Raw genomic sequence first — 21,410 nt, 5'->3', positions numbered from 1 at the left:
ACAGTTTACTATTTTTTTAAAAACGTGGTTCGTCGCGCTCCTCGGAGCAAGAAATGATGAGTCGCGGTTGTCGCGGTGTGCATAGATAAAAGTTCTCGAGGTGCCACTGAATTGTATGAGGCGGCGATGATGCGCGAGAAAACGACGGGAACGGATTTTCGAGTACTGGGATAGTATCAAAACACACAGGGATCGCGCGAGATATCATCGAAGGCGAGGGGGAAAAATGCGAGCGACAGGACTGGAGACAGTGTCGAAGGTGCATATACGATAGACAACGGTATTAAGCAATATCCATGCACATAAGCGGTTACGCTTACGGGAACCGGTTCTCCTGAATCGTTACACTTGAAAGGCTAGCTCCAAACGGGACGAGACGTCGCAAGGTGAAAGTAGAATGACAAAAGAAAATCGACGTGCCTCCGGATTGAAAATTTCCTGTTGAAGTTAGCAGAAGAACGGATCAAGGCAATCGCGAAGACGATGCACGGACCGCTCGGTCAAGATTTCAGCCAGCGCAACATTCGCTGCGAGTTGCTAACTAACCTCATTCGAGACTGATTCTACACTCATACGTCTGGTGCGATCGCCAAAAAGAAACGCGTATCATCTATCGCTGTACAGTCGTTCTTATCGACGATTAATTGGTCAACGCAAAAAGCACTAAGTTCTACACTAAATACTAAATCATTGTTTACAATGGCTGTGCCCAACAAGTGGGAGAATGTTTGCAGATTGTGCTCAGAGGAGAGGAACGAGATGCTGTCAATTTTCGGTAATGAAGGTGTGCAACGAAAAGTCGCGCAAAAGCTGCGAGCTTGCTTGCCTGTTGTAGTATACAAAACCGATCCACTGCCAAAGCAAATATGTCAGTTCTGTGCTGCCAGGCTAGACGACGTTTACGAGTTTAGAGAGTACTGTCTGAGCGTTTACAAAAGTATGCATGCAAAGTTGTTGTCATACAAGGATGTAGAGTCTGTTCAGATTTACTTAGATGCAATCAAGAACTCACCAGACCCTTGTCAGGTATTTATTCCTCAATTGTTCAATGTGTTGAGTATTATGCGAACCAATTTGTTGTAAGTCACATTGAAAATTGATATCATAGTTCATCTATTTTCTTATTATCCGTTAGGCACATTTATGGAGCGAGAAGGCCAGAGCACCACCACCTTTAGTACCTTTGCCAGCCTCACTGCCAGTTGAGAATCCATCAACGCCCATAGACATTAATCAAGAACATTCGAATACTTGTATTGAGTCTTTACCTGAACTACCCTGTGAAGTAGAAATCAAAGAAGTAAATGCAGATCCAATTTTAGGAACTGATGTTAGTATTTATGAATCACAAAATGTCATCAGTGTAGAGAATAAATTGTGTAAGCCAGATTTAATAGCGGAAGATAATAGAAATTTGTTGAAGGAAGAGAATATCGATTCACGAGAAGAAATACAGGTGAACAAGGAAGAGAAGAGAACAAGTATTTTGGAGCAAGTACTAATGGGTAGTTTAACAATGAACGATAGGAAAGAATTAAATTCAAAAGCAAAGTTATCTTCTAAGTGGTGGTGTGCTCCTTGTAATAGTTATTACAAGTAAGTTAATACTAATTATATGAAATATCGATTGCGACAATTCTATAGGTTTTCTATAGGTTTTACATTTTACAGAACAAAGGAGAGCTTAATGACACACATGCAATTACATTGCCCAAGAAAATATACTTGTAGAAAGTGCACAGCATGTTTTGAATTAGTTGAAGATTTAGCTAAACATGAAGCCACTAGTCATCTAAAAGTGACATTAGATTTTGATAAAAGTCTTAAAGATTGTGATCAATGCGAGAGACAGTTTGTAAGCTGGGAAATGTTGAAACAACATAGGTTACGTGATCATTTAGGGGAAGCAATCGATATTGGGACCAATACGTGGTGCTCATTATGCAATAGGTAGTACTATAGTAAATTCTAACAGGTTACAAATTATAATAAGTTTCAGTTTTTTATATTTAATCGTTCTTAATATTCTCTAGATTTTTCCCGAGCATAGAAGCTTATCAAAATCATACTCAATTACATGAAACTAGTAATTATACACCAGTGAAGGTGTCACAAATTGCAGATCAACAAGTAGTTACAATTATAAAAGCTGAGGAACCTCCAAAAGAAGTGAGGAAAGAGCACTTTGTAGAAGCCACTAAATCACTTACATGTCCTACATGCGGGAAGGTAAAAAAAAATTTGAGAAATTCATAGTAAAGAAGTATCAAATTTAATTAATTTACTTAAAGTTTTGCATTCTATATACAGGTCTGTACTCAACAAAGTGCATTGTCGAATCATATGCGTACTCATGAACCTAAAAGACACAAATGTGATATATGCGGACGATCGTTCGGACTTTTCATACGTTTAGCAGCACATAGAATGAGCGAACACAGTCAACAGCCTACAATGTCCCCTGTCATGGCTAGTGTAGAACAAGAAGAAGCATTGAACGCTGAAAGAGAAGCCAGAGAGGCACGGGAAGCTAGGACTCGAGCAAGAAGCAGAACATACTCAGAGGTACAAATATATTTGTGTATTTCAGCATTACTTAAAAAGAACGTAATATAATATAGAATTTTTCTGAAATGTACTTGTTCAATGTAATAATTTTTAGATGATGGAAAAGAGAAATGTTACAAATCATGATGGACCACCTTCAAAAAGAAGTACCCCTAATTCACTTAAAAACGTAGCCAGATGCGGTATTTGTTTGGAGTGGTTCAGTGACCATACTACAATGTTAACGCATTTACAAACGCACTCGGATAACTATACTTGCAAAAACTTTACTTGTCATATATGTAAAAAGTCCTTCAAGGAGAAGTGGCAGTTATTTAGACACGAGGTATACATTTTTTATTTTCTTATTTTTACTTATGTATTGGTATAGTATAACGATAAAAACTTTTAGATACATTCATGCATTCTTTTTTTAACAATAGATGTCTCATAAACGCAATGAATCCATACCAATGTACGTATGTTCAGTATGTAAAAAATCATTTGTCGATAAGAGTGCATACAAAACGCATCAGAAGACACATATTGTCGACAAAACATATCACTGTTCAAAGTGTAATAAAATATTTTTCAAAGAAGTGACTCTGTTAACGCATCAATGCACGACAGAAGCTTTTTATGGTAAAAAGGGAGTCTCCCCGAAATCGTTGCAAAGATCAACAGCATCATTGGGTACTAGTAAAAGATTCAAATGTACTAAATGTAATGCAACTTTCAGTAGTGCTCAATCGAAGAACTCTCATATGAAAACACATACGGAAGGGTCGCACACAGCGGTAGGTTTTACGAAGTTTCTAAAGTGAATTCAAATTTATATAATATTACTTTTGCATTATAATAATATTCTTTAAAATTCTCGTTTTGTCGGATAGGTACAAAAAGATGAAGTGCAAGTGGAATCAGAGGATGAACCTATGCCAAAATTAAGTCCTGAAACGTCATTGGAATATTCAGTGCCTATTGAACCGAAAGTGGAAATTAATGAAGAGAGTGCGCCGCCTCCTATTAAACGAACACTTATTAGAACAACTGGCGGGTAAGATTTAAAATTAATTTTTTCTTTTTTATTTTGTTTCGGATACATGAAATCAGTCCTCACAAGTTGTTGAGTTATTGAAGTATTAAAATATGTTGTTGTTTTCCTAGATATCGGTGCGGAGTGTGTCAATCTCCATTCGTCCTACGGGAATTAGCCGTTGCACATTTAAGATCTGCGCACCCACTAATGCCGTATCAGTGTCCATATTGTAAAAAGCGATTCACGACTCAGTATACGTTTACGCATCATATTAAAGCAGATCATCCTGACGAACATGAGAATTGAATTGTATGAGTTACTATTAGTTCTAAAATGCCAAACGATTCTTGTATCATAAACTGTACTTCGTGTTGGAAGCAATTTTCATGTTTATGTACAAGATATATACAAGATGATTCTTACGAAGTGACCGATGCAATTAATTTTTAAATTTAAGAACTTACAAAGACGTGATTAACTTTGTTAGTATAAAAAATTGATTCGTTATGTTAATAAATATTAAAACTAATTGCACCATTCACTTTTTTGGAACAATTCAGTATACAGGGTAGACCACTAATTTTGTCTACTTGTAATGTCCCACTAATTTCGTGGTAAACAGCGGCGTAAAATTTACAATGAAATTATTGCCGCTACGTTATGCATGTTTTACTACTATTTATACTGGCAATGATTATATATTAAGTAGACTGATTTAGTGACCAACCCTATACAGCACTTGTCGGTTTCGTGCTGAAGCTGTATCGTTTTCTAATCTGGCATACTAGTTCCTGAACAAATAATTGGCCTTAAATAATGTTTTGTAGTTCTATTTCGAGAAAAGCGAAAAAATATATAAATATATTATATATATATAGTAATTCGTAAATAAATATAGTTTGTGTTGAACGAGATATACTTTTTAAGAAAATTTTAGTATCATTTATTATAGGAGACTGGAATAGGATTAGTACTTATACTGAACGTGCCTGTTTAAGTATCATGTCATGGCGTCACATAAACATTTAGTCAAATCAGTTTATAATTGCCGTTGAGAAATAAATATCATGATAGATACTGTATATCTCGATAGAAAATAGTTTTGTGAAATCATATCTGTTATATTTTTACTTGTTAGTAACATTGCCAGACATTCCTTTTTTTTTAAAGAAATTCAGGAAATTTAAAAAAATACTTATAACTTTTGTTTTATAATACTTGAGTTGTCTTCATGTATAGAAACCTAGAAATTAATCATGAGCAAGTGTATAATTGCGCTGTACATTGTCATTATTATTTTATTTTATATATAGTGTATTTACAATAAAAAATGAATGTCAAGAAGAAACTTTGTACGCTTATTAAATAAATTTTTATCGCGAAATCAAAACGCACTCTTAAAATTGATTTATACAAACTGTTAATCTAACTAATTTAGAAAAAAACTATCTTTTTTTGAGTGATTAATGGAATCATACAAACATTTTAATTGTGCATTAAGGTATGCACAATCTATGCCACAGACGAGATATGGGATACACATTCAAAGTAAAATTTTGTCCACGCTCTCAGGGGTACTAAGACCCCCTTACCATTTTCGTATCATGCCCTGTCATATTGACTTAGACTGGTTTTGCATGGCAACGCTCTACGTGGTAGGAATTAGAATAAAAAATTATTGAAAGACGCGTACCTACATATCTTAACCGTTTACCATATTTACTAAGTGGTCAACTTGGATCATTTTGCTTGATGTAATTTTCTTATTACTTCGTCTATGACTGCATGCAATGTATTTTTCCGTCTATTGTTCTAAAATACCGACACCGTTAAACTGCTGCGATACATTAGCTGATTCTATTTAATGGCGGCGTGGAAACTAGGAAACAGTAGAAAATGTTTCTCATAGATGGCGTCATAAGTATCTGTTGAACAAGTATTGTGTTGAAAATGAGAAATTGTGGTTTATAATAATGAGTTAATTCCTATTATTTTATGAGAGAAATAATAAATAAATTCATTAACAAATGGTAGCACTAAATATATTTCTCACACTTCAATTTGCAATGAGTAATGCAATAAAGTAATCACTCGTTTTACTCGTACGTCTGACCATATCGAACATTTACTACTGAATGCGAGCTGGCTATGACCGACTATTACCACTGGCACTTCTAAAATTTGTAGTCGTAATATGTCTCATCTTCATGCATCGCACATCTCAAATGCAAATGCAGCTTTTGGTACACATCCATTCGAATCTGCGCAGAAAATTACAGTCACTAGTATCGGCAATCGTTGAAGCTATTACATAATTTTCAACTTTATCTCCTACGAAAAGAACGGAGACCCAACAATGCACTGAACCAATTCCAAAGGGAATAAAAATGGTAACTAAAATTTTTCAAAATATTCTCGAAATTTCTGTAGCTAAAAAAAAACGAAACTTTTGAAAATTAAAAAGTGCAAAACAGATTCGAGTCTGACATGTCTTACGATAGTTGTACGCGATCGAAATGTCGGTTTTGGAATCAGCAGCGTGCCAGTCAAAAAAAGAAAAAGTTATCAATGTTTTCAAGTACGTGGCGATTGAAATGGCCTGGGAGTAAAAGAGCAACAACAGCGAAAATCAGGATACCTTGATAACGAAAATTGGCTCTGTAGCCGTGGCGGGGGTACGGTGGTGAACGGCGGGCGGGCGCAAAGCGCATGGAAAAACCAGAGGGGGCAGATCTGCCGCATAGCCAACGGAAACTCGTCGGGTGCTCGTCAGACGCGACGCGTCCGTGATCACGCACGGTCCACCACGCGAGAAAGAGGAAGGTCCCGTTGCGTTCGTTCAGTCATTTCGGACGTGGGAAACGGGGAAGACTTACTCTACCTCTCTGATCGTCGACCGAGCACTGCCATCGAGAAAAATATCCATTCATCTTCGTCGATAATCTGTACGAAAGCTTCGATACTCGTGGGTCCGTGACACGGGAACTGACCGACCGATCGGGGCCCGCTGATTGCGTGCGAGCTTTCCATGCAGCGAGGGTGGAGGCAACACGTCCGAAGTGACTGACTGCAACGTGATTACCTGAAACACATGGTCCGGTAATTGTGATCATGATTGGAAACCGTCTTGCGCCGATCGTCACCCTTATCCTTGTGGTCTTGCTGTCGTCTGTCCATCACGGTGAGTGGAGAACTAGAATATCCATTTCAATCGTGTATCTTAACTCGAATGATGCTCTTATTGTATAATTCAAAATTTCATTTAGAGCTGTAGACATGTAATATGTACGTATATGTACTTGAACGTACATTAGGATGCTCAATAAAATTTGTATGATCTCGTATGAAAATTGTATAGCTTAGTGAGTAAACGTATGTCAAGACACGATATGGAGATCTAGAAAACGACTGTTGGACCCAAAAGTGTATCTACCGTTAGATTTTCGTAGTCTAAAAGCTTAATACGCGGCATTGCAAAATTTCTTGTCTTTGTAAATCACCGATCGTATCATCCTAATAAAATAGTGATTCGCGGGACGAAATGTCTTGTCCTACTTTAGCGACCCAGTTTCCGATCTACGCTGAATTACGATCGATCTACGGGTTTCTTCACGCTACAATCCCCGTCGCGATTTTTATAACCCTAGGGCGCATGCGAATAAGTCGGAAATGAGAATCTGTATCACATTCAACTTTGAATGTCGAATACCGAATTCTCATCGAATAAGTACAAACGCGGATTACATGCAAATCGGCGGTTAGCCGGAGAAACGTTCTTCCGTTGTTCTCATGGAAATGTACTTACCCTTTTACATGGAAAACAGACCAAAGAGCTTTCCGATAACGTGCCCGCGACGTTTCGTAACATTCGAGCGAAATGACCCAATCAAGCGAAAAGTGTAGTCGTCGATCGAGGCAAAGCCAAGGGAAAAACGGTCGTTATCGGAGAACAATCGAACAGGACAATTGACTTTTCGAAAGAGCCGCGCGCGTTGCAGCGCAATGCGGTAGTGACGAGAAAACCAAGCGTATCTATAGAACGACAGGGAACGTGATCCGATGCTCCGTCGCTTTTCCACGCGTTCGTGAATGTCCCAAACGTCGTCCACTGAAAAATCGGTTGGGATTTCTTTCATGAACCAGAAGTCGCGAGATAATGTCGAAACGGAGACGATATTGATTTTAGGTTACATAAAAGGTACGCGATTGGACCCTGCGTGGCTCGAGTACTTAGTCTCCTTCCGGTTTCAAATCACCTCCGCTTTATCTTATCATAAACGGATATGACAAAAATAAAACAAGATAAGTTAATGGCTATATATTTTGAAATTTAACCGTTTTCTGGAAACGTTTACAAAGAATGTAAAGAAAGAGACTATCAAGATTGCTTAAATAACATATGAATTAAATATAAATATTCCTGATTAGATAATTACGATGATGGTAATAGATGATTATAACGAATAAAAATGGAGGTACTTTAAATTAAATTAATTCAAATTTAAGTATATTTAATTCATAGAATTATTTCGATAGAAATGATACTTTAAAGTACCTTAGGGATATATAGCGTTAACCGAACCTAATTCGTTTTTGCGCGCTAATCCCGGTTGGCTGTTTTTTAATCTCTAAAACTTAACCGACGACGAGCAATCAATAATTCCGTTCGATGGCGACTTGGATAACAACGGAATGATAGGGAACGAGGGCAATTAGCCTCGGGACTGGACGCTGCATTGGATCCTGTCCCGTGGAGGATTACTGTGTTCCAGATGCTAGTCGGCGAACTCGTACGACGTTAGCACTTGTGGTACTTCCCCAATGCTTGCATGGAACCGGGTGTACTTAATTTCTAAATTGAATCTCATTAGAAAAGTAAATCGCACAGAAAGGAAACGGGTCGACGGAAGTTGTTGGCCAATGTTCTGTCACGCGAAAAAACTGACGGTATTTGGGGCTGTTTCGTACAAAGCTCTCTGTCTCTATCTTCCAAAGAGAATTCCTCGAGCGATGCTCCCATATTTACGTAACCTTTTGTACAGCAATAAGGCGCGAAGCGTACTGATGCTAACGGTACTGTGTGCGGACGAAAAAAAACAGCAAAAAATACATCGTCGAGAAAAGCCTGGAGAGATCTTAAAGCCGCTCCAGAAGAGAGCTTTCGTAAGCAGATCCGTTACTACCTACTCGACATTCCCATTTAGAAATCTTGATTCTATATTCAAATGAAAAACAGTCGATGAGAGTTTGAAAATAAAAATTATACAGCAACTACCTTGGAACAGTAGCGACTGTTTCAAACGAACATCGAAATCGATCGATCGTCGAATCAATTCACTGGAATCGAATAGAGAATACTATATTTCCGAGACACTTTTTATAATCCTATAGCGAAATGATATTAAAACATATAGAGTAAAGATTAGCAAAACCATACTTTTGAAAAGTGAAGCTACAAAAATTTATTCTTAAAATGAATCTCTTGTCGCAGCTTAAAGCACCGTGGCAATACGAAATGGTACAATATTATCGAGATTCCATAAAGACTGTATTCCTTTATCTCGAATTCTTTCAAAGTGATTACAATCGTCGCGTTAAAACAAGCAACGGGGAGGTTATGAAACAATGGGGAACATTCTTATCTACCGTTCAATTAGACAAGAGCATCCGTCAATCTCCCACAGATCAAGGAACCAAAACGTAGCAAATACGAAAGTGATGTAAGCGATGCGTGCAGTGGCAATCGTTAACGAGTGACTTTAAAGGATCAATTCGACTAAGCAAAATGACCCACGTTCGCGTTTCACGTACGTCGTAGCACGAAGTGGAGAATAAAGCATTGAGGGACCTTTTCGCGAACAAGAAGCTGGCCATTTTAATAGGATTGATCGGGATCAGTCGGCGCAGTTTGTTGAAATTTAGAATTTTTGGTTCGTAGAACCTGGCCCCCGCGAGGGTTATCGAGCGACCCACTTTCTCCCCTCCCTCCCGTTACATTCTCTCGTACTCTCCTTCACCGAATTCTATTCTCCCTGCACCGCGTGGTACCGTGACCAAGGGGACGTTTCTCGTGTTAACCTTGCCTTATCGACGAATTTTTAATAAAATCTGCGTCGCTGCTCTGCACTCCACCAACCTCTCCAACTTCCCGCCATTTATTTAAATTTCTTTAAGCCACATTTCGCATGAAAAAAATAAATAAAATAATCTATTTACTCTAATGGCAAGCGTTTTCAAGCAATCCACGTTTTCCGCCTTCACAAAATACATCTTTTTCAGGATTCTAGAAATGTCTACTGAAACTTGTTTCTAAGGAATCGAGCACAGCGATTTTTTTATAAAAACCGCGCACATCATTCGGACCAAATTTCATAGAAGTTTTGCAATTAAATTGTATTCTTTTGGATTGACCGGTTCCTTTATAATACAAAGATCGCAAAATATTTCAAGCCACATACCATATACCACAGTACCGTTTGTCAAATTAAACAGCATCCAACTTCATCGAACTTCGTTACAAGTTGGTGAATTAGGTACGAGGCTGAAGTACATTGTTTCCTGCAACCTCAAAGCGACACTGTTGAATCGTGTATGGCCCCTGAGCCACAATTCTACTAAGAACAATGAGTTTGCGTTCAAGCGAAAACAACATGAGGGGCTGTAAATATTTTATTTCTCGGTTAAATTCGGTTTGTAAATATTTTATAATCGTCGTTTTGGAGTGTAAAACGTTTGAATCGTGAAACAAGCCCCGAGAAGTACGTAATATTTGGTCGGTGATCCATCTATGACAAGAACGCGGGCAAATGCATTGGAAAACGCTTCTCGCCGATGGCACCTATCATTGTCGAGAACACCGGAAGCTTTATTCGGTAGAAAAGGAAATCTCGATGGATGTCCCCGTCGTTGAGCAACAATAAAAGTACGGACGCCACCAGTATCCATTTCCTTTTCACACTGTAGCCCATGAAGTATTCACTCGTAGAGACTTTAACTTCAGAATTTGATTAATCTTGTAATAAACGACAGTCCAAATTATTTTCTCTAAAAACATCATCTACACTTGTACCGAAAATATACGAACCTTGTTTTTTATTTTACACCATTTTAACAATCTGTCCTGTCAACCCTGCGCCCACAGCTAACCGAAAAGTTAGCAGCCCGGAAATACCTTTAACATCAAATATCTTCGAAGCATGAAGCGGCGGCCTAATAATGTTAACCGCCAGATTGGTCACTGGGGATCCACTTAAATGTCGATGGTTTTCAGAAATCCAGGAATATCCTGTGCTATTTAAAATCTTTGTTAGGCTCTAACACGATATCACCATTTACTTGTACTCGGGTACTTCTTTTCCATATAATACTCTATGGAAGCTTATTTTCAATGAATCCAATACGAATTCAGTGATCTTTCATCGTTAACTATCATTGTGTCTTATGTAGTACAGGAAGACCTCAGGAATAATCTTTCTCCCTAAACTTACAACAATCCAGTAGTTCCCTATATCCGACAATCAACTATGATAGAAGCAGAGCAGTAATCAGCGATAATGGAGTCTGGAGTTAGGTTTTCCAACTTCGAAGGGTATGTTAGACAGTGCTGGGCTAAGGGTCAACTCATTAACGCCGAAATTAATTACCGTTAACTACGTGTACCTATTTTTTCGTGTGTACTTAGGTGCAGGCACTTTGAAAAACGGAAAGGTCGTCGAAATGGGGCGTGAGGTGTTGAGAGGTCGAAATTTAATTTCTCGAGCGAAATTAGGGGATGAAGGGGGTCATGGGATCGCGGTGGAATGGTCTTCGAGGACGTTCCCCTTATCGGTGGCGTATCCGTGTCAACGAGAACGAACGAGCTTGGCCCGGTCCCTTCGTTCCCCGGTTCTCCGTCGATTACATAAGGATCCGCAATGTCACGCAGCCCTCGCCTCGGTTCCTCACGCGACTCCTCCTGTGCCGCCGTCTGCCGCGGCATAGCTGGTTCGTCCTATTTACCGCTGATTGAACGTCTCGCGCCGCGCCGGTTACCAGACGTCATTGAGAACTGCCTTCGACAACGGTACGCTCGTCCTGATCAATGTTTTCGTACCACCGTTCGTCGAAACACCGGTACAAAGGCGCATCAGCTGACCAGCCGGCCAGCCGCTTCGATCCGTCCTCTTTAACGCTAGGACTACCAATCACTTAACCCTTTCACTGTACTAACAGATTAATTACTATTCTAAATATGTCATAAACCGATAAAAGATTAGAAGTTCATACTTTTAATATTTTATGTCTTTTTCATTGATACATATGACTGCGTGTCATATAAATTACATTATTTTTCTTCCAAATTTAAATATAAATTTAATAAAATATACCGATTCGTATGTATCCGAATGTCGCAGTAAAAGGGTTATACTAACTTTTTCAAATTTTTTTATAAAAACTATAAATGTGTTTTTATCAAGACTTCTATTGCCTTATATGTCAGTTTCGGTACTGATCAGCTTCTTTAATCATTTCTTAAAGGAGTGTCGTTACCTTTTCAGTTACTATAGAAGAAGACATCAGGGTCATTGTGACTCATGTAGTAGTTCTAATGTTAACGCCCATCGTCTTGCTAAGTGTTCATGCTTCCTTGACTGGGTCGCACGGATCATCGTGTCATAGACGTTTCATAACTGCTACTGGTTTCATAGGCTCCGATCAATGAATCTGTTGATAAATAATTGAAACGAAGGATTCGGTGGTTAAACTACCTGGTGAACAAAAATTGGCCTCGCGCAATACGAATGACGTTAGTTGTTACGTAACAATAGTAGGCGACCTTAAAGCATCATTCTCTGCATTTCAGGATTGTTTTTAACCTACTTAATCTATCGGCGCCTAAATTGTCCATAATTGTTCACTGTGAAAGTGTGAATTTACGTGAAAATTGGCGGTTTAGTTCCGACTGAATGATGGTGTCAGAAAAATAGAACATCGAGGATGAATTGCAGTCGATGTACCGTGAATAATGTTTCTCGATCCATATGAATGATTCATCAGCAATGACGAATTGATTATGGCGTTCGTTATTTCCTGCGTTTGTTTCGCAGCCAGTTGTCCCTGCGTGAATGATTAACGTTGCGGAAGCTACGGGAACGGAGGGGCGGCTGTCGGAACGCCCTGCAGAACTTGTCCAAGGTCAGGGTGTCGAGCCGTCCACCCCCACTATATTTTCGTGCGCGCTCCGCTTTCAGCGAATCCAAGGAAGGGAAGCCAGTAAAGGAACCCTGAGTCGATACAATTTACGCTCCGCATTCTGCTGGGAAACCAAACATTCGACTACCCGCATCAAAACACGTATTATATCTTGTTAAACAGCTTCTCTTTCACTATTGCAAATAACGTTACTAACGTGTTATTTATAATTTATAAAGTACTTATATTTTAACTTCTCCACAGCACTTATACTTGTCTTCAAATCAAATTTTGAGCTATGGTTACCCTATACGTATTCGTTTTCTTGTTATTAATACAACTGACAATTTAAGTTACTCTTATTATTGTTAAACTGGAAATCTTCGTGGAATTTTTAATCGCCAACAGAAACATTCAAACTCTCTGTTGAACATCAAACGCTTATTCTACTTACGAGCAGTTTCTGCGTGTTCAGGACATCAAACTTAATCTCTTTACGCGTCTAATACAATTAGTTTTAATCCATCTAGGGTTTGAAGGCTTTCCCCGGCGGTATAAAGTAACAGAACAAACCATTTGCATATTTTACCGATCGACAATTTATAAGTGTTAGAAAATCAATGGTGCCGGAGCCATTTTTGGAGAATTAAAAAATCAATGATGTCGAAGCTGAACTTTCGAAGAGTTGTCGTGGTGCTTACGTAATCAGTGGTACCGGGGATAGAGGTGGCGGGTCTCCTAAATCATTTCACGGGAGCCGTGCAGGTCCGTTTGCAATGAAATATCGGCAAACAGTTGCACGGCAAATATTGGCGGACAATTTGCAGACGCGTTTTGGAAAATGCACGCGTCGCAAGGCACCGCGCCGCGTTGCTCACCTATATATGCGCAGCTCTATTTTACCGTGAATGTATCAGTAGGTCATCGCGCGCATTGGTCGGGGTCTTCCTGCTCGATATCAGCTGGTGCCGTAACCAAACCCGCTGGGAGGGTTGAATGGGGTTGCGTCGTGACGCCACAACGCGGCAGGGCCGTAGCCAATCACCGGCACCCCGGCAGACGGACCGTGAAACGAACTCACCGATAATTGAATCAACCGAATGTTCGCTTAAAAAAGATTGAATTTTCACCATTCGTCGAATGAACTCACATTCCTCGACCGTCAATTTACGTTAATTTATAGTTATTTTTTAAAAAAGATTTTTTAGATAATATTAAATATAAAAAACATTTATTAGAATACATTTAATATTTTCCCTTTAACATTTTTTTGTGGTTAACAAGAAGAACACGACAATGTTCGATAATTAATGAAAATGTTAATTTATTAAATAAAATAGACATTTTAAGATATTATTGCTTTCGTTGTTGATCAATGATCCTCCCTTTTATTTCTTTTTTGTGCAAGATAATATTGGATCGGGTCCTCTCTTTTGCTGAAGATTTTGATAGGATTTCTAATAATGTACATTGCCTGGGGATAATTCATTAACTTAAAGCATGTATTTTGAAAATAAATTAATAACGTGGAATATTCGTCTGCTTGGAGCATCGTTGTTGGGGTGTTCGAGTTTAAAAGTTCATCGGGTGCACGTGCACTTGAGCCACACTCGACTCGCGTATCTATACGTTTCTACTTGTGATAATTTAACAACGGTCCATTAATGCTTATTCTTTGATAAGTCATACGGACTATTGAACTGACGCGCAACGGATCCTGTACAAATATTTAAATCGAATTTACTAGGTAATGTAACGAACAAATTCCGTATTTCACGATTTTTCAAATTTTAAGATGAAAATAATTTTGATCCGGATTCGATGGACGATTCAATTTTCTTTTTCGTAATCCACTGAAACTCGATTAACTGTCCGGGGGATAATAATGATAACGAAATTTCACGATGAAACTATCAGTCGCCCCGGACCATCTCCTATCCGCGTGTATATCAAAACTAATAACCAACAGCAACAGACTAATTGCACACGTAGTTAGCAACAAGCACGTGCATATTAGTGGCCCACTTTTCAGAGAATTGCAGCACGCGACAAGGGTAGTACACAAGGAGCTACGGTTTATAACGTGGATCCGGCGGTTCCTCGAAGTCCTGACCTAACCTATCCTAATCAATAGAGTAGCCCGGCGTTTCGTGATATGTCGCTATAAGATGGTTCCTGTTTCTTTCAAGTTCCTTCCTCCTTCGCGAAGCCTACTTTCTCTCCTATTGTTTTCGTTGATATTTATCCAGGCTGAAATGCATACACTGCTGCTAACAAATCTACAACACTTTGGCAAGGTTCAGACAATGGCGGATTTGCAACATGGTTAAGTGACAGCTTAGATTGAGCCCGTGAAGACGGATTACGGTTATGTTAGAGTTTAGGCTGGAATTGTAGCGTCAGGTTAGGATTAGATCGTGTGTCAAGTCTGGCACACTTAATACAAGGCCGCCTTATCTATTAAGCACTTTAGAACCTATGAAAACAAAATTAAAAATTTGGCAAAGACTAGAAGACGAATAAAATTCTCACGATTTAGATATTTTAGGTTCCCATCCAGTTGTAGATCGTATTAAAAAAAGAAGACACAAACGAAGAACACCTAGCATTCATGAATACCTTAATAGGGGTACCTCAGGGACCTACCTGAGTCATTATCTTACATGCAAATAACAAGATCATGATCATGATCTTAGTACTTGGTCTTTATATTATCGTTAAGTACAGTTTATATCGAAATTAAGCTGTCAGTTAAGTATAGGTTATATCATAAGTTCCGTACATTCCTCGTAAGGTTAATGTGGCGTAAGATACACGTTTCATTGAATATACAGACCTATGAGGCGTGAACTCTCCATTAGAAACATTCGCATCCATTGATTTAATGAATAGTTTTTCGAAGATTGCAATAATTGACGTGAAGTTGTTTTCCAGGTGAAGCAATAGTATGTTATCAATGCAACAGCGAATACGATCCAAGATGTGGCGATCCATTCGATCCGTACACTCTTGGGAGCGTGAACTGCAGTATCCAACCACGGCTGGAGCATATGAAGCACATGGAACCCTCTATTTGCAGGAAGATCAGTCAAAAAGGTACTTAACGCAGTTTACTTAAAATCATCTTACATTATATTTAAACAAATATCTGATTTGCAAATATCCTTGAAACGAGACGACATGTCTAACATAATTCATATCTTATATACGTAGCTAATAACGCAAAATGTTGTAATGTATTATGCATTACAAAGCAAAGCGTTGTAATGTATTATGCATTACAAAGCAAAGCGTTGTAATGTATTATGCACTTGTCTAATTCATAATTATGTCAAAATCACATGAAATAATGCTATTACATTAAAAAAATGTTAATGTTCAAGTTAAAAATATTGTTTATTGTGATGAAAAAAGAATGGTACAGAACAGTGAAAGTTTCTCCTCTGTCTGCACTTTCATAACATCAATAATTCAAAGATTAATCCTGGGATAGCCAGCTGTCTCAGTTGTCTGCATTGCGGTATCCTCGTAGCCCTAAAAACTCTGACCACCCCAAACGCCAAGATAGGAAAAAGTATACATGTAACAGTGCCCTTTAACCTCCCGACAATATTAACCGGAATACACGGTGCCGCGCGTAATTTCCTCAAACTGTGCTTGCATAATTCCCGTCGCAATCTCCACCTCCTATCCGTTGGGATAGGTCTTTGAGGAATTTGCGCAGGTGGTCTTTAACAACCGCATCCGCTCCGAGGATCGCCACAGCCGCGTTCAATTGAAGTGTTACAAGGAAACTCGCTCAACCAAAAAATTACTAATCTTGATAAATCTTCGCATGCATAGAAAGTATGATATACTTATACTATGCAAGTCCTTGTTGGCAGAAAATCATTTTTAAGATTTGAAATCAATAGATATTTGTTTGAATATAGTTTGATAACTATACAAAATAATTATTTTAATACATTTCTGACTTGTTCACTGACATTTAATCGTGGTTCTACATTTTCATAATATTATATGGGACGTCATAATAGTTGCAAATAATAACTTTAGAAAATAATTATAAAAATGCCTAATCGCTTAAAAAATGCTCGTGATTACTATCACTTGTCACAGTGTAACTACGCCATCTATACAAAAAGTGCAGGACTTCTAACAAGTTGAAAGTAACTTGTGCTGCAAACTCATTATTACCTTTTTCTAATTAAGTAATTTAATTCGTCTGTTAAATGAAAATATTTAATGTTTGGTAATTTGCTTTTTAACTTAAACTTGTACAGTCTTCAATATCGGCAAAACCAAAATGTTAAGCATGACGGTCTTAGCACAAGAATAAGCAGTCCCAAATTTTTTAGGAAGGGTATGTGTATACTTTGTCTACATAATGAATCTAATTATTGTGTGTTTTCAGTGTACGGCAAGATCAGGGTAGTCAGAGGATGCGGATACATCACGGACGAGAGGGACAATGCTGCTTGCATGAAGAGATCGGGTACCCACGACGTTCAGGCGCATTATTGCTCATGCACCGGTGATCTTTGCAACTCGGCAGAAAGCCGTACGCCGTCCTTCTTACTGCCGTTGACGTCTCTGTTCACGGTTGTCCTGGCATTGCCGAGTCTGCTACTTGCGTACCCGCTCGCGATACCCACCTTAACTTCGCCGTACTTCTCCATAGCCTAAAATGATCCTTGGCCACTAGCGGACAAAATACACGACGCCTAAACCGAATCAACGATTCAATAGCGACCGTTCAGATCCAGGCCAACTCGTTCCCCTCCGATTTCTGTTCCTTCGAATTGACGCTCGTCGCCCGGGAATCGACGAATCAAACGCGGAGAATTTTAGTTTCGTCGTACCGGGAAAAGGAATTCTTTTGTTCTTATTCGACCCGTACCGATTGTCGGTAAAACAGGGGAGATACAAGATCGTCAACTAGTTGGCTACAATTACGGTCACCATTGTCGCTCTTATTTTTCTAAAAGAGACGCTTTCAATTGCGAAGGAGAAAAAGGGAATGTGAGAAAGAGAGCGAAAGAGCACAATATAACGAACACACTAGATCCGGGACTCGAACGATTCACAAAAAAGAAGAAAAAATGAAGAAACAAGGAATACTTATAGTTGAATTACAAAAAAAAAAGTAGTTGTAACGGTGATACAAACTGCCAGAGATACGCGAGATCGTACATCAAATAGTACGCTTCCCTGAGGTAAATTCAAGCGGGAGATTCAAAGGTAAAATTAAATAAATAAATAAAAGTGAAACACACACGAATACGGCCTCCGCGTGAAAGCCACCGTCGTCTCTCGTATAAGCGTAGAAAGTAAATAAATTGAAATATGTCGAGAATTAAATCTCAAAGGATTTAAGGAATAAATAAATAAATAAATATATATAGTAGCGGCATCGCGAATACGTTCGCATGTTTGTACGCTACTGCTGAAAGAGAGAGAAAACAGAGAAACAAATATATATATATTATATTTTATTGGGAAGAAGCAGAAATGGAATTGCACGCAAGAAGGATATTACAGCTTATTTTTAGAGAAGTAACGTCGGGTCGTTTTCGTGAATGCATGGTGTCGCAACGAGCTTTTTAGAGGGATGCGCGCAGTGATTGACAGGAAACATATCGTCGAGACGTCTATATTTTGCATTTCGTTGACGAACGAAGGAAAACGAACAGAGGAACGACGATCCCGCCATTACGATCGCGACCCGTGTTCCGCTGATTTTTGCAATAAAATGCTGTACGTAAACGATAGAGGGTAGTGAAGGCTCGCGAATGAGAAATTACGTGTTCCGTGTGTTTTCTGTGTGGGTGTGTGTATGCGTGTGTATGCGTGTGTATGCGTGGTGGACGTGTGTTGCATGTGTGCGCGGGAGAGTGCTCAGCTGATCGTTCCTATGAATGCGTGCGCATGCCCGAGTGCTTGGTACACGTGCATAATGGCAAGTACAGAACACGCGCGGGAGAAACGCTAAAACAAGAAAATCTTACGAATAGTTCGCTCGAGAAGTAAAATGTTGCTAACTACTTCAAACGTAGCCGAACTGAAGAAATTAAAGACAAAAGAAAAAGAAAAGATGAAAAAACGTACACTGGAATCGTAACGAAGATATAGAATCGTCGATGGAAAAAGTAGAGGATAACGTAGAATGCTTATTGACAACAACAACATCAACAACAACAACAAAAATGAAACAAACACATGTCTCACCGCAGTACCTAAATTAATCGCCGCTGCCGCTGTGTCACCGTGTCGTTTCGCCGCCACTGTTACACTAGTACTGCGACACTATTACTACTACTACTACTATTACTACTACTACTACTACTACTACTGCTACTACTACTACTACTACTACTACTACTACTACTACTACTACTACTACTACTACTACTGTCTGGACTATTAACCTATTGTTATCATTAACATCGTTACTGTTATCATTGTTATTCTTCTTTTGTTGGTTAATAGTATCATAGTTGAACAATTGTTGGAAAACAAGATATCGGCCCTTTCACGCGAGTCTGTGCTTTTAAGTACGAAAATATTCCACATCTCTATACTTTGAAAACTGTGAATTTTAAAATGCAATAATTTCTCGAACATCGGATCTTATGTTCTAAACTAACGAAGTTTGTTTGTATCCCACTTTAATAATAATACTGGATTGATATTACATATTGTTGCGATGGTTAATGTGTTACGAATACTGATTATTAGTTGTGATTGTCGTTAAAAAAAGAAAAGATATAAAGAAAAAAAAACGACTGGACAACCAAGCTTGGTGTTTCTTTTTTATTACAACTGCAATTTCGACTCACCTCAGACTGCGGATGAGAGCATACGAACAAGCACGGAGTTTGAAATCCTCACAACCACTGACTCGCATGTTTTTGATACACAAGTTCCAGTTGACAGTTGCACGCGTCACGCGGCTTGCTTCAAAAGCGTGGTGTTCGCAGGAAAATGTAAATCGTACACTCACCTCGAATTCTCTTTCTCCCTATCCGTTGTGACTTGAGTACACGTTGACACCCGTATATAATTCACGGATTCACTTACAACTTATTCTCCTTTTCGGCAAGTATTATATAATATATAAATTACAGGCAAAATTATTTTCACGATGATTTACTTGTTTAGGTTAAAAACTAAGTTGGCGTCAACGCAATCCTGCCACGGATTCCCGCCAAACTGGAACGTACTATGATAATAAAAGCCCCAGCGTAAAGCTATGTGAAAACGCACTAAATTGTATTAAATTTTTAATTTATAAATTGTTCGAACTTACGTTTAACCTGAACAAATAATGTATTTCTACGTCACAACTATGACTGTGGATTAACATACGTAAAAATAACCGGAATTAGAATTTCACAAGTATCCATGAATTAAAAGGTTCAAATGTGCATTGTTCTGTTCAAGTGATAAATTTGAAACAACGGATAGGGAACAAATGAAAGACAGATTAAAAAGACGAAGGGTAGTCGAAGAGAAAAGAATTTCGTTATGTTCCGCTCAATTAGTTTAGTTGATCGTCTGGCTGTTTTAGATGGTAAAAAAATATGTAATATATCCCGAAAATGCCTAGCGATCTTTCAAGAGTTGAACTTCCTTATTTTCGCTTGTCGAACATCAGATAAACGTGGCATAAAAATGTAACTATTCTAGTTGCTCGTCTGTACGTAACGTTTAAGCCGATTCGTAAGATTAGAGAACTCTGTTTCGAGTTAATTTATTCATAAGTAAGGACAAAAAGATGTTAACCGGTCAGAGCCAGTGTTACGAATCTCGCTATGCTTCACATCCCGGCACTTCGTTCTAAAGAGTAAACGAAAACAAGAAAAGTGATTCATTTTTAAAAGTTATAAAAAAATAAAAGAATGCATCCTGAATTACATATTATCATCGAACTGCGGATTTTATGCATGCACGGCATACTCATTCGACGAGAGATCAATATAGTACAAAATGTAATGAAATTATATAACATGGTTTTCATTTTATCTGTAATCTAATAGCCTTGTATAGAATGAACGAAACCATTCCAATTCCCACAATTTAGCCGATGAAAATATACATTTGCATAAACATCCGCAGTTTGATTATTATGTTTACGTAACGCGATCCATTCTGATCACAAGGGAAGTCATTTATCGTTTTCGAGTATACCTAATTTTTCTCCCTTTACCGTGGTATATTTCGAGCGTAAGTAAAATTGTCCCACCGAAATAAAAAAAATAAAAATAATAACAATAAATCGTAATGCGTCCATAGAAGACAAAAATCCATGAATTCTTTTGTCGCTGTCCTGTCGATGTACCGTGATCCACGATGACCATAGAAAATGTGACGTCTAACAAATAAAAATTAAACGATAACGACACCCTCTTTTGAACGTTTAATTTTCCTTCTGACGTACCCGTAATGGATCATAGGCAGCGGAATGTAACGGAACCGTTCCATTGGAATTCCTATTTCGTACACAAGGTCCGCGGCAGTTCAGTTCTCCCGATACTCGCTTCGTACATATCGTTCGCCCACAATCACATCAATAAAACAAAACTTACTTGGCCACACTGCCCCCTATTCAAGCATATCGAATGAGAGCGAGAGAAGAAGAAAGAGTGAGACG

General features: G+C 38.5%; 2 protein-coding genes across 4 annotated transcripts; both read left to right on the top strand.

Moving 5' to 3' along the window:
- Nucleotides 1–688: 688 nt before the first annotated feature.
- On the top strand, nt 689–4,934 carry LOC116430976 (uncharacterized). 2 transcript variants are annotated; one of them, XM_031985798.2, is made up of 10 exons: nt 689–1,026; nt 1,136–1,330; nt 1,424–1,596; nt 1,672–1,950; nt 2,034–2,229; nt 2,311–2,565; nt 2,663–2,893; nt 2,991–3,344; nt 3,441–3,604; nt 3,715–4,934. In XM_031985798.2, the coding sequence occupies exons 1-10, from the start codon at nt 700–702 to the stop codon at nt 3,890–3,892; spliced, it is 2,352 nt and encodes a 783-aa protein (XP_031841658.1). In that variant the 5' UTR covers nt 689–699; the 3' UTR covers nt 3,893–4,934. The 2 variants fall into 2 exon arrangements, with proteins under 2 accessions (XP_031841658.1, XP_031841657.1); XM_031985797.2 differs by having other exon boundaries at nt 1,136–1,596.
- A 1,407-nt stretch (nt 4,935–6,341) lies between these two features.
- LOC116430940 (UPAR/Ly6 domain-containing protein crok) lies at nt 6,342–21,166 on the top strand. Of its 2 annotated transcripts, XR_012998705.1 has the most exons (4): nt 6,342–6,767; nt 15,692–15,853; nt 17,172–19,855; nt 19,919–21,166. XR_012998705.1 is itself a non-coding variant. In XM_031985691.2 (3 exons), exons 1-3 carry the CDS (start codon nt 6,698–6,700, stop codon nt 17,441–17,443), a joined length of 504 nt encoding a protein of 167 aa, XP_031841551.1. In that variant the 5' UTR covers nt 6,342–6,697; the 3' UTR covers nt 17,444–21,166. The 2 variants fall into 2 exon arrangements, 1 of the variants encoding a protein (XP_031841551.1); XM_031985691.2 differs by having other exon boundaries at nt 17,172–21,166.
- The last annotated feature ends 244 nt before the right edge of the window (nt 21,167–21,410 follow it).

The sequence above is a fragment of the Nomia melanderi genome, chromosome 5 (genome assembly GCF_051020985.1).
Source record: "Nomia melanderi isolate GNS246 chromosome 5, iyNomMela1, whole genome shotgun sequence".
Lineage (NCBI taxonomy): Eukaryota > Metazoa > Arthropoda > Insecta > Hymenoptera > Halictidae > Nomia > Nomia melanderi.
Note: the sequence above shows the minus strand (reverse complement) of the source record. Positions and strands in the feature narration are given on the sequence as shown.